At 47.3% G+C, this 19,193-nt stretch overlaps 1 protein-coding gene across 3 annotated transcripts; it reads left to right on the top strand.

Annotated features, from left to right (window-relative positions):
• Positions 1-2,692: 2,692 nt before the first annotated feature.
• On the top strand, positions 2,693-16,873 carry LOC117966084 (protein transport protein Sec24C-like; the record flags this gene model as incomplete). 3 transcript variants are annotated; one of them, XM_059019898.1, is given in 20 exon segments in its annotated part: positions 2,693-2,965; positions 4,007-4,222; positions 4,946-5,146; positions 5,223-5,291; positions 5,551-5,662; positions 6,291-6,418; positions 6,624-6,762; positions 7,215-7,384; positions 7,813-7,928; positions 8,742-8,933; positions 9,598-9,691; positions 9,843-9,953; positions 10,147-10,314; positions 10,780-10,876; positions 11,970-12,121; positions 12,745-12,883; positions 13,031-13,152; positions 14,666-14,845; positions 15,312-15,491; positions 16,784-16,873. In XM_059019898.1, coding segments are annotated over 19 exon segments (2,466 nt in total), but the record flags the coding sequence as incomplete, so codon positions are not given.
• Positions 16,874-19,193: the final 2,320 nt, after the last annotated feature.

Genomic DNA, 19,193 nt, shown 5'->3' with positions numbered 1-19,193 from the left:
CTGTAGAAATATTTATTCATGCCTTCTTGAAACACAAGCAGCGAAAGATCTCTGAAATTCTGGCCGGTACTTCCTCTGTCAATCTGCAAGACCATGCCGGTAAACAAAACTACAGCGCCACCCAGAGGCCACCCACGCGAGTCACAGCCTCCGGAGCATTTTTGGGGCATAGCTGCATTTTTAACATCTCAAAAAGTCTGCGTGAAATTATATGAATCTGATGTGAGCCAAAAGAAAAATCGAAGATACTAACCGACAACGCCTAATTATTATTATTATTTTAAAAAAAAGCAGCTTGTGATTTTTAGTAAAGAAAAGATTTGTTTAATTTTTATCTGCTTGTGTTTCTTTTTTTCTGGTATTTTTCGAAATACAATACAAGCTACCGCGAATCAGATCGCATAATCCACTCGGAGTTCTGTGACATCATAAGAGGACTCGGGCTGCGGACTCGTCCTGTGTGACGTCACAGAACCCTTTTCGCTATCTGATTACGTACAGTAGCTCGGATGTTATTCTTTATATAGCCTAATACATAAAACCAACTGACACTCTGCAAGACACCAACACTAAACACACTTTGTATTTTTTGTTCTGTTTTTTAAAATTGCTGGTTTAGCTTGACCCAGGAGAAAATGAACCTATTTAACTTTCACCAGCCTAGAAAAGCGCCGGTGACCCCCAGTGGAGAGTTCTGCGCAGCTCTGTGTCTGTGAACTCTGGCTTCTCTGTGGTATTGAGTCACAGGCAGGTGATCAAGTGTGTGTTTTTGTCATCAGAGAGAAACTGATTTACATCGCTTTCCTTTCTGTCCCAAAGCTCTCGGATGATTTTACTAGAAAATCCGTTTAATGGTTTAAAAATGAATTTCCGCAGTGGTGTTTTTATCTGTCGGGTTAATTAAGGCCCTGTCCACACTTTCCCTTTAACACGTATTAGTTGCCTTTAAACCGTGCTAAATACGGTTAGCGTCCACGCTACGTTGAATACCGTACTCGATGCCACCACAGGGGGCAGTCTCGAGTCCGGTTCTAATCACATCAGGTAGTGCGGTTTATCTGAAGTGTGGACGCTGTGATACCCAACTGCATTGGTGTATTCTCCAATTATCCCTAAATGCTTTGTGGTGTATTTGCCGAAATCTTGGCGCCTGAAGGACTTGCTATCAGGGTATCCATTTTATGCTTTAAAATATTTATCTGTCCAGACATCTCTGTTAAATAGTGGAGAAAGTAACAAAAGCACACAAAAATGAAACGCGAGTTTAAAAAATAATAGGATCGGGATGAGCAATTCTCTGTTTGAAATAAAATTAAGGGGATCAGAATTAGGCGCGGGCAAGATATAAAGGTAAAAAAGCAAAGACGGTTTTGTAATTAACAGCTTTTTTTTCCTGAGTTTAATTATGAAAACAGAATCAGCGCAATTTGTTTAGAAGGACGTCACCCGATTAAAAATAAAACCTGAAAACTTCAAGCCCTACTTGTGTATGTGTGTGTGTGTCAGTGTGTGTGTGTGCGTCTGTGTGTCAGTGTGTGTGTCTGTGTGCGTGTGTGTCTGTATCTGTGTGTGTATCTGTGTGTGTGTGTCTGTATCTGTGTCTATCTGTGTGTGTCTGTGTGTGTGTGTATCTGTGTGTGTCTGTGTGCGTGTGTGTGTCTGTATTTGTGTCTGTATCTGTGTGTGTGTGCGTGTGTCTGTGTGTGTCAGTGTGTGTGCGTGTCAGTGTGTGTGTGTGCACCTGTATTAATATGAAGTATAACACATTATTTTAAAATAAACTACAATGCACGATGGGATACTATCGTATTAATTTGCTGTGTTCATCGCGCTGCTCGGAACTGTAACCCAGGTATTGTAACAGTGTGTGTGTGTGTGTGTGTGTGTGTGTGTGTGTGTGTGTGTGTGTGTGTGTGTGTATGTGTGTGTGTGTGTGTGTGTGTGTGTGTGTGTGAGCCCGACTAAACAAAAGCAGACAGAGGCGATGGGGTGTTGTAATACCCGTGTGCGTGCGCACGCATCCGTGCCGCTTCCAGAGGGGATTATGACTGAGAGTCTGGACTTGTTGAAAAGACGCAGCGCTCCCAACCATTCATTAAGAGAGATTTAAGGATTTGAAGAAGTGTTTGCAGAGAGAGAGAGAGAGAGAGAGAGAGAGAGAGAGAGAGAGAGAGAGAGAGAGAGAGGGAGAGAGGAGAGAATAATTTCAATTCCAAGTTGTTTTATTTTTCAGATCCTTCATTAATGATTCCAATTAAAATACAATAAGGTAAAACACAACAAAATTAAGATTCTTGCTGGCTCTGGAGACCAACCGAAACCTCCCCAGCACATCAGCACTAAAATCCCCCCCAAAAACACCATGTGTTCATTAAAAACAGATTTTAATTAAAAACACCAAGCAGTGATTTCTCCTATAAAACAGATTAATACCTAATTAATAAACACACTGTAAAAAACAATACAATCCAAATGAAAACTGAGCACAAGACGCCTCCCGTGTCCCACCGCTCCGAAAGCCCTGCAGCTTCCTGACCATTTTAAAATAATTAAAATCCTCCATCACCCGACTGACATTATATTAGTTATATTTTATATTGGCGCGTAATCTTTCCGCCCCGCAATGACGTCACTAGGAGTCCACGTATAGCTGAACCTGCTTTTAGAAACGTGTGTGTTACGTCATCAGGAGCTGGGAGGGGCGGAGCCGTGTTCTTTATTATAGGGCAGAGAGGCTCGTGATTGTAAAAGAAAATATATATACGAATTCATCCGGGGATTTAAAAAGAAAATAATCGAGCAGTTTGGGGAGGCAAAAAGCAAATCTGTACTTTATTAAAGAGGAAACAGGATTCGATTCTGCAGCACTAGAAAAACAGCGTGTTCTAAAACAAGCGACCGGGATGGGAAAGCAACGCGATCATCTCCCCGGGACAATAGCGCTACGATCCGGGGACAAACCACGGTAACCTGTCTCAAAACGTGCTGGGCTGGGGTGTCGGGGTGCAGAACCGATATCTAATATTATTAATAGCGTCTAAATAACATCCTCTGTGCTGCTGTGTACCCTGTGATCTAAATATCGAGACCGGACCACCGTATTATTATTATTATTATTATTATTATTATTATTATTATTATTATTATTATTATTATTATTTAGTAATTTAGCAGACGCTTTTATCCAAAGTTACTTACAGAAACTAGGAGGGTGAACTCTGCATCATCAAGAACTGCTGCTGCTGCTGCTGCAGAGTCACTTCCAATAGGAGCTCGTTTGTTTTACGTCTCATCCGAATACATTGCAGAGTCAGCACTCGAGTGCTCGCACGTTCACTCAAGCGTGCAGAGTTTTACTGAGAGGGCAAACTTAAGTTAGCATTGAAACTCACGCTTTTTAAAAATCAAATTTCAGTTATATTACCAGTTCGTTTTCGCTATTGGTGTTTGCTTATAATAATAATAATAATAATAATAATAATAATAGAATCACCTTCAATATGTAGCTCACACTTTCGTGTTAGAGGCCGGCTGTCCCATCACGTTCCTATTAATTTGTCAGGCAAATATAATCCCTCCAGTGTATTCCTCTGTGTATCTGGGTCTGGATGGAGGTTTGTTTGGTTCAGTTAAACAAGTTCGAACAGAGTTGGAACAAAGACCAGGACTGGAGCAGCCCTCCAGGACCGTGATTGGCTATGCCTGGATGAAGGCACAGTGGCCAACTCCGGTCCTGGGGACTCCCTGTGTCTCCTGGTTTTCAACCAGACCCTTCATTGAACTGATCATGTGCTTAATTAGACCTTTTTTCATTGTTCTCAGCTCTTAAACAGATTTCAACTTGGCTGTAACATTTTATCAGTAACTCTGCAACTGTTTAAGATCTGAAAACTCTTGGTATCAAGTCCTTTGCTTTAGCCACTGGACCACCAAGCAACGTATTGATTGTATTGTCTTTGAAATGAGTAAAAACATTTCAAGTGTTTGTTCTGAATTCCTCCAGCAGGGAGATCAAGCAGTTCTGAAGGATCCCTTGCTGTTCAGCCTTCTCCAATGTCGCACTGGGAAAGCCAGACCTCTGCATACTGGTCCTGCGCTCCCAGTTCAGAGGGATTGGGAACGGGGGGGCTGGCTCGCTCGATGGCGGGGCTGCATGCCAGCTCTTCGGACCCCCCCTCTGCTCTGACGCCCCCGCTCCCAGCGGGCAGCGTGGCTGATGCTGGTGGGCACTTTGTGTTTTGATGACATCGCGAGCGGCACTAGGTGGAAGCACGGCGAGATCCCTTAGAAATGTTTAACGCTGTATCTTTGAACAGAGTTTCTGCACAGAGTTTTTGCCACAGTGCTTCCCTATGCTTTACCAGACCTCTCTGTGCTTTACAATGCTTCCCTATGCTTTACCAGACCTCTCTGTGCTTTACAATGCTTCCCTATGCTTTACCAGACCTCTCTGTGCTTTACAATGCTTCCCTATGCTTTACCACACCTCTCTGTGCTTTACAATGCTTCCCTATGCTTTACCATACCTCTCTGTGCTTTACAATGCTTCCCTATGCTTTACCAGACCTCTCTGTGCTTTACAATGCTTCCCTATGCTTTACCAGACCTCTCTGTGCTTTACAATGCTTCCCTATGCTTTACCAGACCTCTCTGTGCTTTACAATGCTTCCCTATGCTTTACCAGACCTCTCTGTGCTTTACAATGCTTCCCTATGCTTTACCAGACCTCTCTGTCCTTTACAATGCTTCCCTATGCTTTACCAGACCTCTCTGTGCTTTACAATGCTTCCCTATGCTTTACCATCCCTCTCTGTGCTTTACAATGCTTCCCTATGCTTTACCCTCTCTGTGCTTTACAATGCTCCCCTATGCTTTACCCTCTCTGTGCTCTATTACACTGTGCTGTGCTTTTATTACTAAATAATTACTTTTCCTTTTTTTGAAGGTCGCAGGGAATATCAAGAATGGACTGACCCTTCCTTCTCCGGCCCAGCCCAGTTGCCGTGGAGACCGAGCGCTGTGCCGCCCCCCTCCCTGCCCCGCGGGGCACCCCGATTCCTGGGCTGCAGATCCCCACAGCTCCCTTCAGGGGCTTCCCTGCACCGGCGCGGACTCACCACCGGGGGGCAGCAGCGATCAGGACCAGGTGAGGAGCCAGGAGATGCTGCTGTCTGCAGACAGTTTGTTATTTGATTTTTTTTTAATGTCTCGTTTCCTTGCAGGCATCTCCTAAACCAAACTCAGGGACAGAATCGAAGTATGGATTGGATCCGGATTTGATTCCCAATGTGGTGAGTTCATCATCATCATCATAATAATAATAATAATAATAATAATAATAATAATAATAATAATAATAATAATAATAATAATAATAATAATTGTTCATGTTGTTTCTTGCTCTCTGTCTCTCTCTCTCTCTCTCTCTGTCTCTCTCTCTGTCTCTCTCTCTCTCTGTCTCCTCTCTCTCTCTCTCTCTCTCTCTCTCTCTCTCTCTCTCTCTCTCTCTCGTTTCTTCTCTCTTTTTTTATTTGTTCCCCTCTTTTCCAGGTGCAGGTTTTGCATGATGATGAGGTGCTGTGGGGGGCGCAGTTCTTTGTCACAGACACTAGGGGGCAGCTTCCTCCTCTCTCCAGCACACACTGCACAGTGCAGGACCGGGGTAGGCGTCGCTGTCACTGAAACACAGAATCATAATATTAATAATAATTGCACTGATGCATTTTGTCATGTAGTTATGGATGAAAGTGTTGATATAATAACGTATCCCTGTCTCTCTCTCTCTCTCTCTCTCTCCATCTCCCCCTACTCCTCTCTCCCTCTCTCCACCTCCCCTCTCTCCACCCCTCCCCTCTCTCCACCCCTCCTCTCACCTCTCCCCTCTCTCTCCTCTCTCTCCTCTCCCCTCTCCTCCTCTCTCTCCCCTCTCCTCCTCTCTCCACCCCTCCTCTCTCTCTTCCTCCTCTCTCCCCTCTCCTCCTCTCTCCACCCTCCTCCTCTCCCCCTCTCTCCACTCTCCTCCTCTCCCCCTCTCTCCACCCTCCTCCTCTCTCCTCTCTTCTCTCCCCTCTCTCCTCTCTCTCCTCTCTCCACTCTCTCCTTCTCTCCCCCTCTCTCCTCCTCCTCTCCCCCTCCTCTCCCCTCTCTCCACCTTTCTCCTCTCTCCTCTCTTCTCTCTCACCTCTCTCCTCTCTTCTCTCCCCTCTCTCCTCTCTCCCTTCTCTCCTTCTCTCTCTCCCCCCTCCTCTCCCCCTCTCTCCACCCTCCATCTCTCTCCCTCTCTCTCTCAGGCAATGCCAGCCCCCGATTCCTGCGCTGCACCTCCTACTCCTTCCCCAGCTCCCCCCAGGCGGCTCTCCTCTCCCAGCTGCCCCTGGCTGCCATCGTGCAGCCCTTCGCCAGGCTGGCTCGTGGGGAGGTGAGGCAGAGAGCCTTAGCACAGCTGCAGAATCGGAGTTGTGATTGGAATTGCAATGAGATCACACCATTGATGGACTGCAGTTCAAGCACACCCCTTTCCAAGCTGAATCACTCTCAGTCCCATGTTGTGTTTCACACCGAGCGATCCTCCTTCTCGTATCTTGTAATTGATTCCAAGTCTCTCCCCCCCCCCTCTCTTGCAGCCCCCCCTGCCTGTCTCGGACCCTGGTTTGGGGGGTCCAGTACGCTGCAGCAGTTGTGGGGCACACATGAACCCCTTTATGGACTTCCAGGACTGCGGACAGAGGTTCTACTGCCCATTCTGTGCCTCGCTGTCTGAGGGTCAGTCTGACACAACTCGGGGGGGGGGGGGCTGAGATCAATTAAAAAGCTCTAGTTAAACAAACGATCAGTTCATTTAAGGGACTAGTTAATTAATTGAGAGCTCAGTTAGAATGAAAACCAGGACCGGGGTTGCTAAGCACTGCTTTAGAGCAGGGGGGGGGTTTCCAGTCCTGATCCTGGAGCGCTGATCCGCTCCAGGTTTTACAGTTCAAATGAGACACCGAACGCCTTCAGGGTCTGGATGGAGGTTTAATGAAACTAACAGGGCTGGAACAAAGACCAGGAGAGGAAGCATGCTCTAAATTCAACCTCCATCCAGACCCTCAAGATTTTCATTTTATCTGTTAAACCTGGAGTGGAGTGGCACCTCCAGGACCGGGATTCATTGAAACCCAACACCCCCTCCGTGTTAAACAATAACCGTGCTGTTCCTGCGTTGCCCCCTGCAGTCCCCTGGCAGTATTACACCCACACGGACCGCAGCGGGAGGAGAGTGGATTGGCTGAGCCGTGCGGAGCTGAGCCGAGGCTCCTACGAGTTCCTGGAGCCACGCAGCCACGGAGCCACGCAGGAACCTCGCTGCAGTGCTGGACGCGAGTCTGCAAGGGTCCTTCACAGGGTAATATAATTCTGAAAACAAGCGAAAGCAGTCAAAGCTTGTCAGCGCTTGCCCGGACTGTGACTCTCACCCTGTGTTTGTGTGGGAGGCTTGCTGGGTTAAAGAAAGGGGCTCCATACCAGGAGGTTCAAATCCCAGCTCAGCCACTGACTGACTCCCTGTGTGTGTGAGACCCTGAGCAAGTCACTGAACCTCCTTGTGCTCCGTCCTTCGGATGAGACGTCAAACAAACGAGCTCCTATTGGAAGTGACTCTGCAGCAGCAGCAGCAGCAGCAGTTGCTGATGATGCAGAGTTCACCCCCCTAGTCTCTGTAAGTCATTTTGGATAAAGGCGTCTGCTAAATGACCAATAAATAATAATAATAATAATAATAATAATAATAATAATAATAATAATAATAATAATAATAATAATCATCATCTTCAGGAGGACGGAGCGCCAGCCTTCATCTTCCTCATCGATGTGTCTGTCCAAGCGGTCCAGCAGGGGGCAGTCTCCCTGGTGTGTGAGGAACTCCGGACACTGCTGGACAAACTGCCCAGGTCAGTTGTTATCTGTGACCTGAAAAAAAAATGGAAAAGTAATTATTTTGTAGTAAAAGCACAGCACAGTGTAATAAAACACAGAGAGGTATGGTAAAGCATAGGGAAGCATTGTAAAGCACAGAGAGGTCTGGTAAAGCATAGGGAAGCATTGTAAAGCACAGAGAGGTCTGGTAAAGCATAGGGAAGCATTGTAAAGCACAGAGAGGTCTGGTAAAGCATAGGGAAGCATTGTAAAGCACAGAGAGGTCTGGTAAAGCATAGGGAAGCATTGTAAAGCACAGAGAGGTCTGGTAAAGCATAGGGAAGCATTGTAAAGCACAGAGAGGTCTGGTAAAGCATAGGGAAGCATTGTAAAGCACAGAGAGGTCTGGTAAAGCATAGGGAAGCATTGTAAAGCACAGAGAGGTCTGGTAAAGCATAGAGAAGCATTGTAAAGCACAGAGAGGTCTGGTAAAGCATAGGGAAGCATTGTAAAGCACAGAGAGGTGTGGTAAAGCATAGAGAAGCATTGTAAAGCACAGAGAGGTCTGGTAAAGCATAGGGAAGCATTGTAAAGCACAGAGAGGTCTGGTAAAGCATAGGGAAGCATTGTAAAGCATAGAGAGGTCTGGTAAAGCATAGGGAAGCATTGTAAAGCACAGAGAGGTCTGGTAAAGCATAGGGAAGCATTGTAAAGCAGAGAGAGGTCTGGTAAAGCATAAAAGGCTCCCCTAGTAGAAGCACATGTATCATGATGCATATCATATCGTGATCTGTATTATACTGTGACATCACTATATCGTTACCCTCTTTTCTTCTGATTGGTTGAAGGGATTCCGGGATGGACGAATCGGAGCTGAGCGTGGGGGTCGTGACCTACGACAGGACGCTGCACCTGTACAGCCTAAGCCCCACCCTGTCCCGTCCTCACATGCTGGTCGTCACGGAGACAGAAGATCTGGAGCTCCCCCTAGTGGAGGGGCTGCTGGTGCCTGTCAAGGACTGCAGGGACATCGTTGACAGGTCTGAGACACTAACGCTGCGACAGGGCTGGGCGTTCCATTGGGGCAGTGACATCATCACCGCTGTGACATCACCGCAGTGACATCACTGCAATCTTTTCTCAGGAAAAAATGAGAAGGAGCAGACACACTCAAAAAAACCTCTTTGCATTGCAAATCAGAATGGTTTTAAGCAAGTCGAATGCACAGGGATTTTGCAGCACATCTTCAGCGGTCGTGTCTTAAGGAGTTTTTTTTTGAGTGTGTGTCCCATCCCGTCTCCACGAGTGTTAACAATTATTATTATTATTATTTATTTCTTAGCAGACGTCCTTATCCAGAGCGACTTACAATTGTTACAAGATATCACATTATTTTTACATACAATTCCCAATTTATACAGTTGGGTTTTTACTGGAGCAATCTAGGTGAAGTACCTTGCTTTGATGGAATTATTTTCCTGTAACTCACTGAAGCCCGTGTGTCGGTAACAATCTCAGGTGTGTCTGATTAAACTCCTATCGAAAGCAAGCCCGGTAATAAGACTCTTATTGCACAGCAGTGTCACAGTTTGATCGGTGTGTGTGTATAGGTAACAAGCTGTATTATCTGGCCTTTGATAACCCCCCTGTGCCCCCCCCCGAATGTAACCCCCCTGTGTGTGCCCCCCCCCCCATCCCCCCCAGTCTGCTGGCTCAGATCCCGTCGCTCTTCGCTGACACCCGGGAGGCTGTGGTGATATTTGAACCCGCGCTGCAGGCTGGCATGCAACTACTGAAGGTGAGACACACAGGGGGAGGCTGGGGGGGTGGGGGGGGGGGGGGCATGGGTTAATTTAGTCAATTTAATAACCCCCCCACCGCCTTTCTCTCCATCTCTCTCTCTCTCTCTCTCTCCCTCTCTCTCTATCTCTCCTCCCTCTCTCTCTCAGGATGCTGGCTGTCCAGGGAAGCTGCTGGTTTTTCACACCACGCCCCCTGCTGGAGACAGTAGGCCTGGCAGCAGGACGGACTCTGGGATCTTCGGCGCAGCCAAGGACAAGGTAAACAAACCGGACTGTCAGCAAGGCCTGCTTCCTGCCGTCCATTCCTTTGGAGAGTGTAAGCTTAAAAGAAATAAATAGCAAAAAAGATCTCCCTCTCCCTCCCTCTCTCTCCCCCTCCCTCTCTCTCCCTCTCCCTCCCTCTCTCTCCCCCTCCCTCTCTCTCACTCCGGTCCCTCGTCCCGTGTCTCAGTCTGTCTTCCAGCCCTGTGGCTCCTGTGTCTCCGTGGCTGAGTCCTGTGTGGCTCACGGCTGCAGCGTGGACCTCTTCCTGTTCTCACAGGAACCTGTGGGTGTGGCCTCGCTGGGACACGCCTCCGACATCAGCGGGGGCGGAGTCTACATGTACAGCAGCTTGCAGGTAACTCTATTATTATTATTATTATTATTATTATTTATTTATTTATGTATTTATTTGGCAGACTTTGTTCAAGGTGTTCCAGGGCAGCGCAGGGTTACAATGCAAGCTTCATATTTAAACACAGTGTAGTTTACAGCAAGTGCAAATAATAATAATACTACTAGAATACAACATGAACTAGGATGCAGCCAGTTAGGATCACAGCAAGTTATATCTACAGTGACATGTTAGCAGTGCAATAGTGCAAGGATAGCGCATCAGCTGAGGATCCAGTAACGCGGTGCTGAGGTCAGGCGACGTTTTAGTGTAATTGGAATTATTATTGGACTTACTGCAGTGTGATTGTCACGGCAACTATAATTGAACAGAATACATCGTAATTGCAATTTAAAACAACCCTGCAGTCACTGCTATTAGAATTGTGATTGTCAGTGACTCCCGTGTTTGTCGGGTTTGTGTTCCCAGGAGGAGGCGGACCGGGAGCAGTTCCGAATGGATCTGTGGAGGAATTTCCAGAGAGAGATCGGGTTTGATGCGGTGATGAAGATCCACGTCAGTAAAGGTAGAATTGATTTCATTAAAAAAAGAGAGGGTGTTACCTTTAGAACTGTCATGTGTTCAATTAAAGGTGATGTGCTTTTACTATACAAGCACAGCAAAATAACTGCAGTGAAACACAGAGAGGTCTGGTAAAGCATAGGGAAGCATTGTAAAGCACAGAGAGGTCTGGTAAAGCATAGGGAAGCATTGTAAAGCACAGAGAGGTGTGGTAAAGCATAGGGAAGCATTGTAAAGCACAGAGAGGTCTGGTAAAGCATAGGGAAGCATTGTAAAGCACAGAGAGGTCTGGTAAAGCATAGGGAAGCATTGTAAAGCACAGAGAGGTCTGGTAAAGCATAGGGAAGCATTGTAAAGCACAGAGAGGTGTGGTAAAGCATAGGGAAGCATTGTAAAGCAAAGAGAGGTATGGTAAAGCATAGGGAAGCATGGTAAAGCACAGAGAGGTCTGGTAAAGCATAGGGAAGCATTGTAAAGCACAGAGAGGTCTGGTAAAGCATAGGGAAGCATTGTAAAGCACAGAGAGGTCTGGTAAAGCATAGGGAAGCATTGTAAAGCACAGAGAGGCCTGGTAAAGCATAGGGAAGCATTGTAAAGCACAGAGAGGTCTGGTAAAGCACAGTGAAGCATTGTAAAGCACAGAGAGGTATGGTAAAGCATAGGCAAGCATTGTAAAGCACAGAGAGGCCTGGTAAAGCATAGTGAAGCATTGTAAAGCACATAGAGGTATGGTAAAGCATAGGGAAGCATTGTAAAGCACAGAGGGGTCTGGTAAAGCATATTAAAAAACATGGCTAACCATTATGGAAATAAGACTCCTATTGCACAGCAGTGTCACCCATTCCAGGTTTTACTAGCAGCTTGATTAGCCACAGTGTGTCTAGGTAACAAGCTCAGGTAAACTCATAGTAAAACCAGGAATGGATCAGACTGCTCTGCAGTAGGAGTCTCATCCTCATCCCTGCGTTGATTACTATGGTAAATGCACAGTAGAGCCATGGGTAAAGCATGGGTTGAAAACTGTATTGAATTCTTATAATGGGACCTCTCCACACAGGATACCAGATGGCAGATTGCTCTGCGTTCTTCTGTTTCAGGTCTGACGGTGTCTGGCTGCTTCGGGCCCCTGAGCGTGGGGACAAGGGGCCCCAGTGAGCTGGCACTGGGAGCCATCGACTCGGACAAGGCTTTCGCTGTGGAGTTCACTCACCAGGGCCAGCTTGACCCAGAGAGAGGGGTGGTGATCCAGGTAACACAGGGGGAGGGGCTAGAGAGGGGGGGTGATCCAGGTAACACAGGGGGAGGGGCTAAAGGGGGGGGTGATCCAGGTAACACAGGGGGAGGGGTTAGAGTTGGGGGTTGGGTTGGGGTTGGGGTTGGGGGTTGGGTTGGGGTTGGGGTTGGGGGCGGGGTTGAAGATGTGGTTGAGGGTGGGGTTGGGTTTTGGTGTGGGGTTGAGGGTGTGGTTGAGTGTGGGGGTGGGGGTGAGTGTGTGGTTGGGGGTGGGGTTGAGGTTTGGTGTGGGGTTGAGGGTGTGTTTGAGTGTGGGGTTGAGTGTGGGGTTGGGGGCGGGGTTGAAGATGTGGTTGAGGGTGGGGGTGGGGTTGGGGTTGAGGTTGGGGGTGGGAGTAGGGTTGAGGTTGGGGGTGTGGTTGGGGGTGGGGTTGGGGGTGTGGTTGGGGGTGGGGTTGGGAGTAGGGTTGAGGTTGGGGGTGGGGTTGGGGGTGTGGTTGGGGGTGGGGTTGAGGTTGGGGGTGTGGTTGGGGGCGGGGTTGGGGTCTTAACCCTGTGTATCTTTTTTCCCATGAAGATGAGTGAATAAAAAATATATAACTAAATCAATTCCAAAACTTTCCCCTCTGTGCCCTGCAGTGTGCCTTGTCCTACACCGCCCCTAGTGGCCAGAGAAGGACCCGCGTCCACACCCTGTCTCTGAACTGCTCCTGCCACCTGGTGGACACTTTCAGGAACAGCCAGGCAGAGACTCTGCTCGCCTTCTACTGCAAGAAGGGTGAGTGCGGCCGGGGAGCGGAGAGGAACAGCCTGCATTGCAAACTCTGCTGAAGGCAGTTTCGTTTATGAATGTTTTTTCGATGTCTCTCCATCCCCCTGTCACACTGCCCCTGTTTCTCTGTCCTTCCTGTCTCTGTCTCTCCAGTGTACTCGGCTGTGCTGCACTCCTCCCCTCTCTCTCTCCGGGACGCCCTGCTCTCTGAGCTCACTCGCACCCTGGCCAGCTACCGGCAGCACGGCTCCACCAGCGCCGTGTCAGCAGGGCAGGTAAGAGGACGTCCTGTCCCAGAACCAGCACTCGGAGTACCAGCCTTGCACTCACACGCTGTCTCGCACACTCACACACACACTCGCACTCACTGAAAAAGACACTGAGAGACTTCCAGTGGAAACGTTTGTTGTTGAATGTAAGTTTGTGCCAGTGTGTGTGTATTCTCAGTGCAGTGTCAGTGTGTGTGTATTCTCAGTGCAGTGTCAGTGTGTGTGTATTCTCAGTGCAGTGTCAGTGTGTGTGTATTCTCAGTGCAGTGTCTGTGTGTGTGTGTGTATTCTCAGTGCAGTGTCAGTGTGTGTGTATTCTCAGTGCAGTGTCAGTGTTTGTGTATTCTCAGTGCAGTGTCAGTGTGTGTGTATTCTCAGTGCAGTGTCAGTGTGTGTGTATTCTCAGTGCAGTGTCTGTGTGTGTGTGTGTATTCTCAGTGCAGTGTCAGTGTGTGTGTATTCTCAGTGCAGTGTATGTGTGTGTGTGTGTATTCTCAGTGCAGTGTCAGTGTGTGTGTATTCTCAGTGCAGTGTCAGTGTGTGTGTGTATTCTCAGTGCAGTGTCAGTGTGTGTGTATTCTCAGTGCAGTGTCAGTGTGTGTGTATTCTCAGTGCAGTGTCAGTGTGTGTGTATTCTCAGTGCAGTGTCAGTGTGTGTGTATTCTCAATGCAGTGTTAGTGTGTGTGTGTATTCTCAGTGCAGTGTCAGTGTGTGTGTGTATTCTCAGTGCAGTGTCTGTGTGTGTGTGTGTATTCTCAGTGCAGTGTCAGTGTGTGTGTATTCTCAGTGCAGTGTCAGTGTGTGTGTATTCTCAATGCAGTGTTAGTGTGTGTGTGTATTCTCAGTGCAGTGTCAGTGTGTGTGTGTATTCTCAGTGCAGTGTCTGTGTGTGTGTGTGTATTCTCAGTGCAGTGTCAGTGTGTGTGTATTCTCAGTGCAGTGTCAGTGTGTGTGTATTCTCAGTGCAGTGTCTGTGTGTGTGTGTGTGTATTCTCAGTGCAGTGTCAGTGTGTGTGTATTCTCAGTGCAGTGTCAGTGTGTGTGTATTCTCAGTGCAGTGTCAGTGTGTGTGTATTCTCAGTGCAGTGTCTGTGTGTGTATTCTCAGTGCAGTGTCAGTGTGTGTGTATTCTCAGTGCAGTGTCTGTGTGTGTGTGTGTATTCTCAGTGCAGTGTCAGTGTGTGTGTATTCTCAGTGCAGTGTCAGTGTGTGTGTATTCTCAATGCAGTGTTAGTGTGTGTGTATTCTCAGTGCAGTGTCAGTGTGTGTGTATTCTCAGTGCAGTGTCAGTGTGTGTGTATTCTCAGTGCAGTGTCAGTGTGTGTGTATTCTCAGTGCAGTGTCTGTGTGTGTATTCTCAGTGCAGTGTCAGTGTGTGTGTATTCTCAGTGCAGTGTCTGTGTGTGTGTGTGTATTCTCAGTGCAGTGTCAGTGTGTGTGTATTCTCAGTGCAGTGTCAGTGTGTGTGTATTCTCAGTGCTGTGTCAGTGTTCTGCTCTCTCTGCTTGTTCTGCTCAGCTGGTGCTGCCCCAGTTCCTGAAGGTCCTGCCCGTCTATCTGAACTGCCTGAGGAAGAGTGAGGTCCTGCTGCCGGGTCCTCACAGCGCACTGAGTGACAGAGTCTACCAGCGCAGCCTGGCCATCGCCATGGACACCGCCGAGACCGCCGCCCACTTCTACCCCAGGCTTCTCCCCCTGGTGAGTCACAATGCAGGAGGGAGTCTCTCTCTCTGTCTCTCTGTGCCCTTTGTGTCTCTCTGTCCGTCTCTCTCCCTGTGTCTCTATGTGTCTCTCTCCCTGTCTCTCTGTGTGTTTCTTTCTCCCTGTGTCTCTGTGTTTTCTCTCTCCCTGTCTCTGTGTGTCTCTCTCCCCGTGTCTCTCTCCCTGTCTCTCTCTGTGCTGCTCTAACCCTCCCCTGTCTCTCTCCCCGTGTCTCTCCCTGTCTCTCTCTGTGCTGCTCTAACCCTCCCCTGTCTCTCTCCCCGTGTGTCTCTCCCTGTCTCTGTCTGTGCTGCTCTAACCCTCCCGTCTCTCCCCGTCTCTCTCTCTGTCTCTCTCTGTGCTGCTCTAACCCTCCGCTGTCTCTCCCCGTGTCTCTCTCCCTGTCTCTCTCTGTGCTGCTCTAACCCTCCCCTTTCTCTCTCCCCGTGTCTCGGTGCCCCAGCCCGTGTCTGGCCAGCCCTGGTCGGCAGTGCGATGCTCTCAGCGCAGTCTGGCCCCTGACCGCGTGTTCCTGGCGGAGGACGGGCGGGGTCTCTTCCTGTGGGTGGGGGGCTGCGTGCCTCCCCAGCTGGTGCAGAGCCTCTTCAACGTGCCCTCCTCCCGAGACCTGCGCTGCGGAGCGGTGAGCAGCACGGTGCAGGAAACAGCCTCCCACACCCTCACCCACACCCACACCCACACCCTCACACCACAGACCCACAGTATTTAACAGTGATACATTACAGCCTCACAGTCTCTCACACTAGTCTTGCACACTGGTCACACTCCCTGAGCAAACCCAGCACAGCCTCACAGTCCTTGCACACTATGTATGTCGACCCAGGGGACTTTTTCGACCTGAAAAAAGAAACAAGGACCAGGGGTCACAAATGGAGATTAGATAAAGGGGCATTCAGAACAGAAAATAGGAGGCACTTTTTTTACACAGAGGGTCTGGAACCAACTCCCCAGTAATGTTGTTGAAGCTGACACCCTGGGATCCTTCAAGAAGCTGCTTGATGAGATTCAGGGATCAATAAGCTACTAACAACCAAACGAGCAAGATGGGCTGAATGGCCTCCTCTCGTTTGGAAACTTTCTTATGTTCTTATGTATGTAAGGAAAAATTTATGAAAACTGAAAAACAATATTAGTGGAAGTCAAAAATATATGTTTATTGCTGTAATACAAGAACAGAACTATGGTACAGAGTTGCGTCACTCTGGGCCGCAGTGAGATTGGTAGAACTGAGCACCACACAATGCATTCACTTCAGTTTTGTAGATTCCAAAACACACCCTTTTAATGATGTCATTTATGACCTCTCCTCACTATACTGTGTGGGCTGTGTGGTCCAGTGGTTAAAGAAAGGGGCTTGTAACCAGGAGATTCCCGGTTCAAATCCCGCCTCAGCCACTGACTCATTGTGTGACCCTGAGCAAGTCACTTAACCTCCTTGTGCTCCGTCTTTCGTGTGAGACGTAGTTGTAATTGATCATGCAGCTGATGCATAGTTCACACACCCTAGTCTCTGTAAGTCGCCTTGGATAAAAGTCGCTCAATGTCTCTCAATTGAATGTACCATACATACAATATTCTATTATTATTTATTTCTTAGTTGACGCCCTTATCCAGGGCGACTTACAATAGTTACAAGATATCACATTATTTTTGAATACAATTACCCATTTATACAGTTGGGTTTTTACTGGAGCAATCTAGGTAAAGTACCTTGCTCAAGGGTACAGCAGCAGTGTCCCCCACTGGGGATTGAACCCACGACCCTCCGGTCAAGAGTCCAGAGCCCTAACCACCACTCCACACTGCTGCCCATTCTAACAATATGAATATGGACAATCAAATTTGCTTACAATGCCTTGCACGCTCTCACTCTCACTCTCTCTCTCTCCATGCTCTCCTCCCCGTCCCCCGCAGTGCTCCCTGCCTGTCCTGGACACCCCCCTCTCCCGCAGTGTGAGGGGCACCATCCAGACCCTCCAGGAACACAGAGCGCGACACATGAAGGTAAAGCACAGGCTCACTTTTTTAACCGTCTCAGTCCTGGCCTGATCTCAGCGCTGTATGTTAACACACGCTGTCTGAAATCACGCTGGAGCCTCCCAGAGCTCCCAGCTCCCAGTCTGAGGCCGTCTGGAAATATCTGTGCCTTTTTATTTTGTTTTTAGTCCTCATGTGCACTCAATAAAAAGAGTTTCTGCTTCAGCTCGACAAAAATAATTCAGGACTCAAAAGAAGGAAGCGCTTTTTTTTTTTTTTTTAAGCGATCAGGCAACAATAGAAACTGAAGACTTAAACATTAATTGAAAACATGAATGTTAATTAATAATAATAATAATAATAATAATAATAATAATAATAATAATAATAATCATTATCATCATCATCATATTTTTTAAACGTTGTTCAACTTAGATGGTTTTTCTTTTCAATTTTGAATTTGTAAAACCCACTTTTGGAACATTATCATTCCCTCTCTCTCATTCTCTCTCTCAACCTCTCTATCATTCTCTCTCTCTCCACCTCTCTATCATTCTCTCTCCACCTCTCATTCTCTCTCTCCACCTCTCTATCATTCTCTCTCTCTCCACCTCTCTATCATTCTCTCTCCCTCCCTCTCTATCAATTCAATTCAATTCAATTCAATAAGCTTTATTGGCATGCCAGGAATAAACAAGTTTTGCCAAAGCAAAATAAACCTACAAACAGACAGGTACAGTGTATAAACAGACACAATGAAAAGACAATTTTCAGTGCAGGTTAATTTGTTTCTCTTAGACTGTGGCAGGCAGTCACATATTCAGCAGCTAGTGCACATGTTATCCCCACCTCTCCTAAAAATATTTGTAGTTTTTCAGTTTCTGTGAGGTGGGTGAAGTCACTGATGTGACTCGTGAATTTGGGTAAGAATGTGTCCCTGAGCAGCTTGTATTTGGGGCAGTGCAGTAGGAAGTGGAGCTCTGTCTCTATGTGGTCTAACTCACAGTGCTCACACAATCTCCTCTCTCTGGGTCTCCACGTGGCTCTGTGTCGACCCTTTTCGATTGCTAATGTGTGGTCGCTCAATCTGTATTTGGTCAGTAGTTGTTTTTGTTTTTGGTCTTTAACTCTGACCAGATATTCTGCCAGGGCGTATGGTCTGTTTAAACTCTGGTAGCACTCTAATTTATGCTGTGACTTTACTTGGCTCTCCCAGTGTATCAGGTATTTGTTTTTCAGGGTGGTGGTTATTTTAGATCTCACTGGGGCCTGATTAGAGCAGCTCTTCTGAGGCTCTGTGATGCTGATCTGGTTCTCCTCACAGAGCTTCTTCATCATGTAGTTGATGGTCTTTTTATTTGGGTAGCTCTCCTGGCTCTTTAGGGCCTTGAACTGGTAGGAGTCGGGGTTGCTTTGGTTCAGGTGGCTCCAGTACCTCAAAGCTCTCTTTTGTACAGTGAGCAGTAAGGGAAGACGTCCTAGCTCAGCTCTACAAGCATTGCTTGGAGCATTTCTGTGCAACTGCAAGATGTTTTTGCAGAATTCTAAATGTAAGATTTCTGTTGGACTTTTGTCCCAATTACTATATTCACAATTTAGAGTGGGACCCCAAACTTCACTGCCATACAAAAGGATTGGTTGTATGACTTGGTCAAAGAGTTTGAGCCAGACGGTGATTGATGGTTTTAGGTTATACAGCCGTTTCTTTATTGCATGAATGGCTCTGCTGGCTTTTTGTCTCAGTGCACAGACAGCTGGGTTAAAGCTCCCTGATGCACTGATCATTAGTCCCAGGTAGGTGTAATTTGTTGTGTGCTCTAATGTTTTGCCAGTGAAGGTGAACTGGTATTTATTTCCCTGAATCCTGGCTTTTTTTTGGAAAATCATAATTTTTGTTTTGTTCATGTTTATGTTTAAAGCCCATGTTTCACAATACTGCTCCAGCAGGTTCAAACTCTGCTGCAGCCCATGCTCTGTGGGAGATAACAGAACCAGATCGTCAGCATAGAGCAAGCATTTAATCTGATTGTCATCCAGAGTTACTCCTGGGACAGAGGACTGCTCCAGCACTGTAGCCAACTCATCCACATAGATGTTAAAGAGAGTTGGGCTCAGGTTACACCCTTGTCTCACTCCCCTGCCCTGTGTGAAAAACTCTGTCCTTTTGTTCTTAATTTTGACACTGCTTTTATTTCCTGAGTACATTGATTTAATAATATCATACACCTTGCCCCCTATGCCACTTTGGAGGAGTCTGAAGAAGAGACCAGGGTGCCAGATTGAGTCAAAGGCTTTTTTAAAGTCGATGAAACAAGCAAACACTTTTCCTTTGCTGGTCTGATTGACG

The sequence above is a fragment of the Acipenser ruthenus genome, unplaced genomic scaffold (genome assembly GCF_902713425.1).
Source record: "Acipenser ruthenus unplaced genomic scaffold, fAciRut3.2 maternal haplotype, whole genome shotgun sequence".
NCBI classification, from domain to species: Eukaryota; Metazoa; Chordata; class Actinopteri; order Acipenseriformes; family Acipenseridae; genus Acipenser; species Acipenser ruthenus.
Note: the sequence above shows the minus strand (reverse complement) of the source record. Positions and strands in the feature narration are given on the sequence as shown.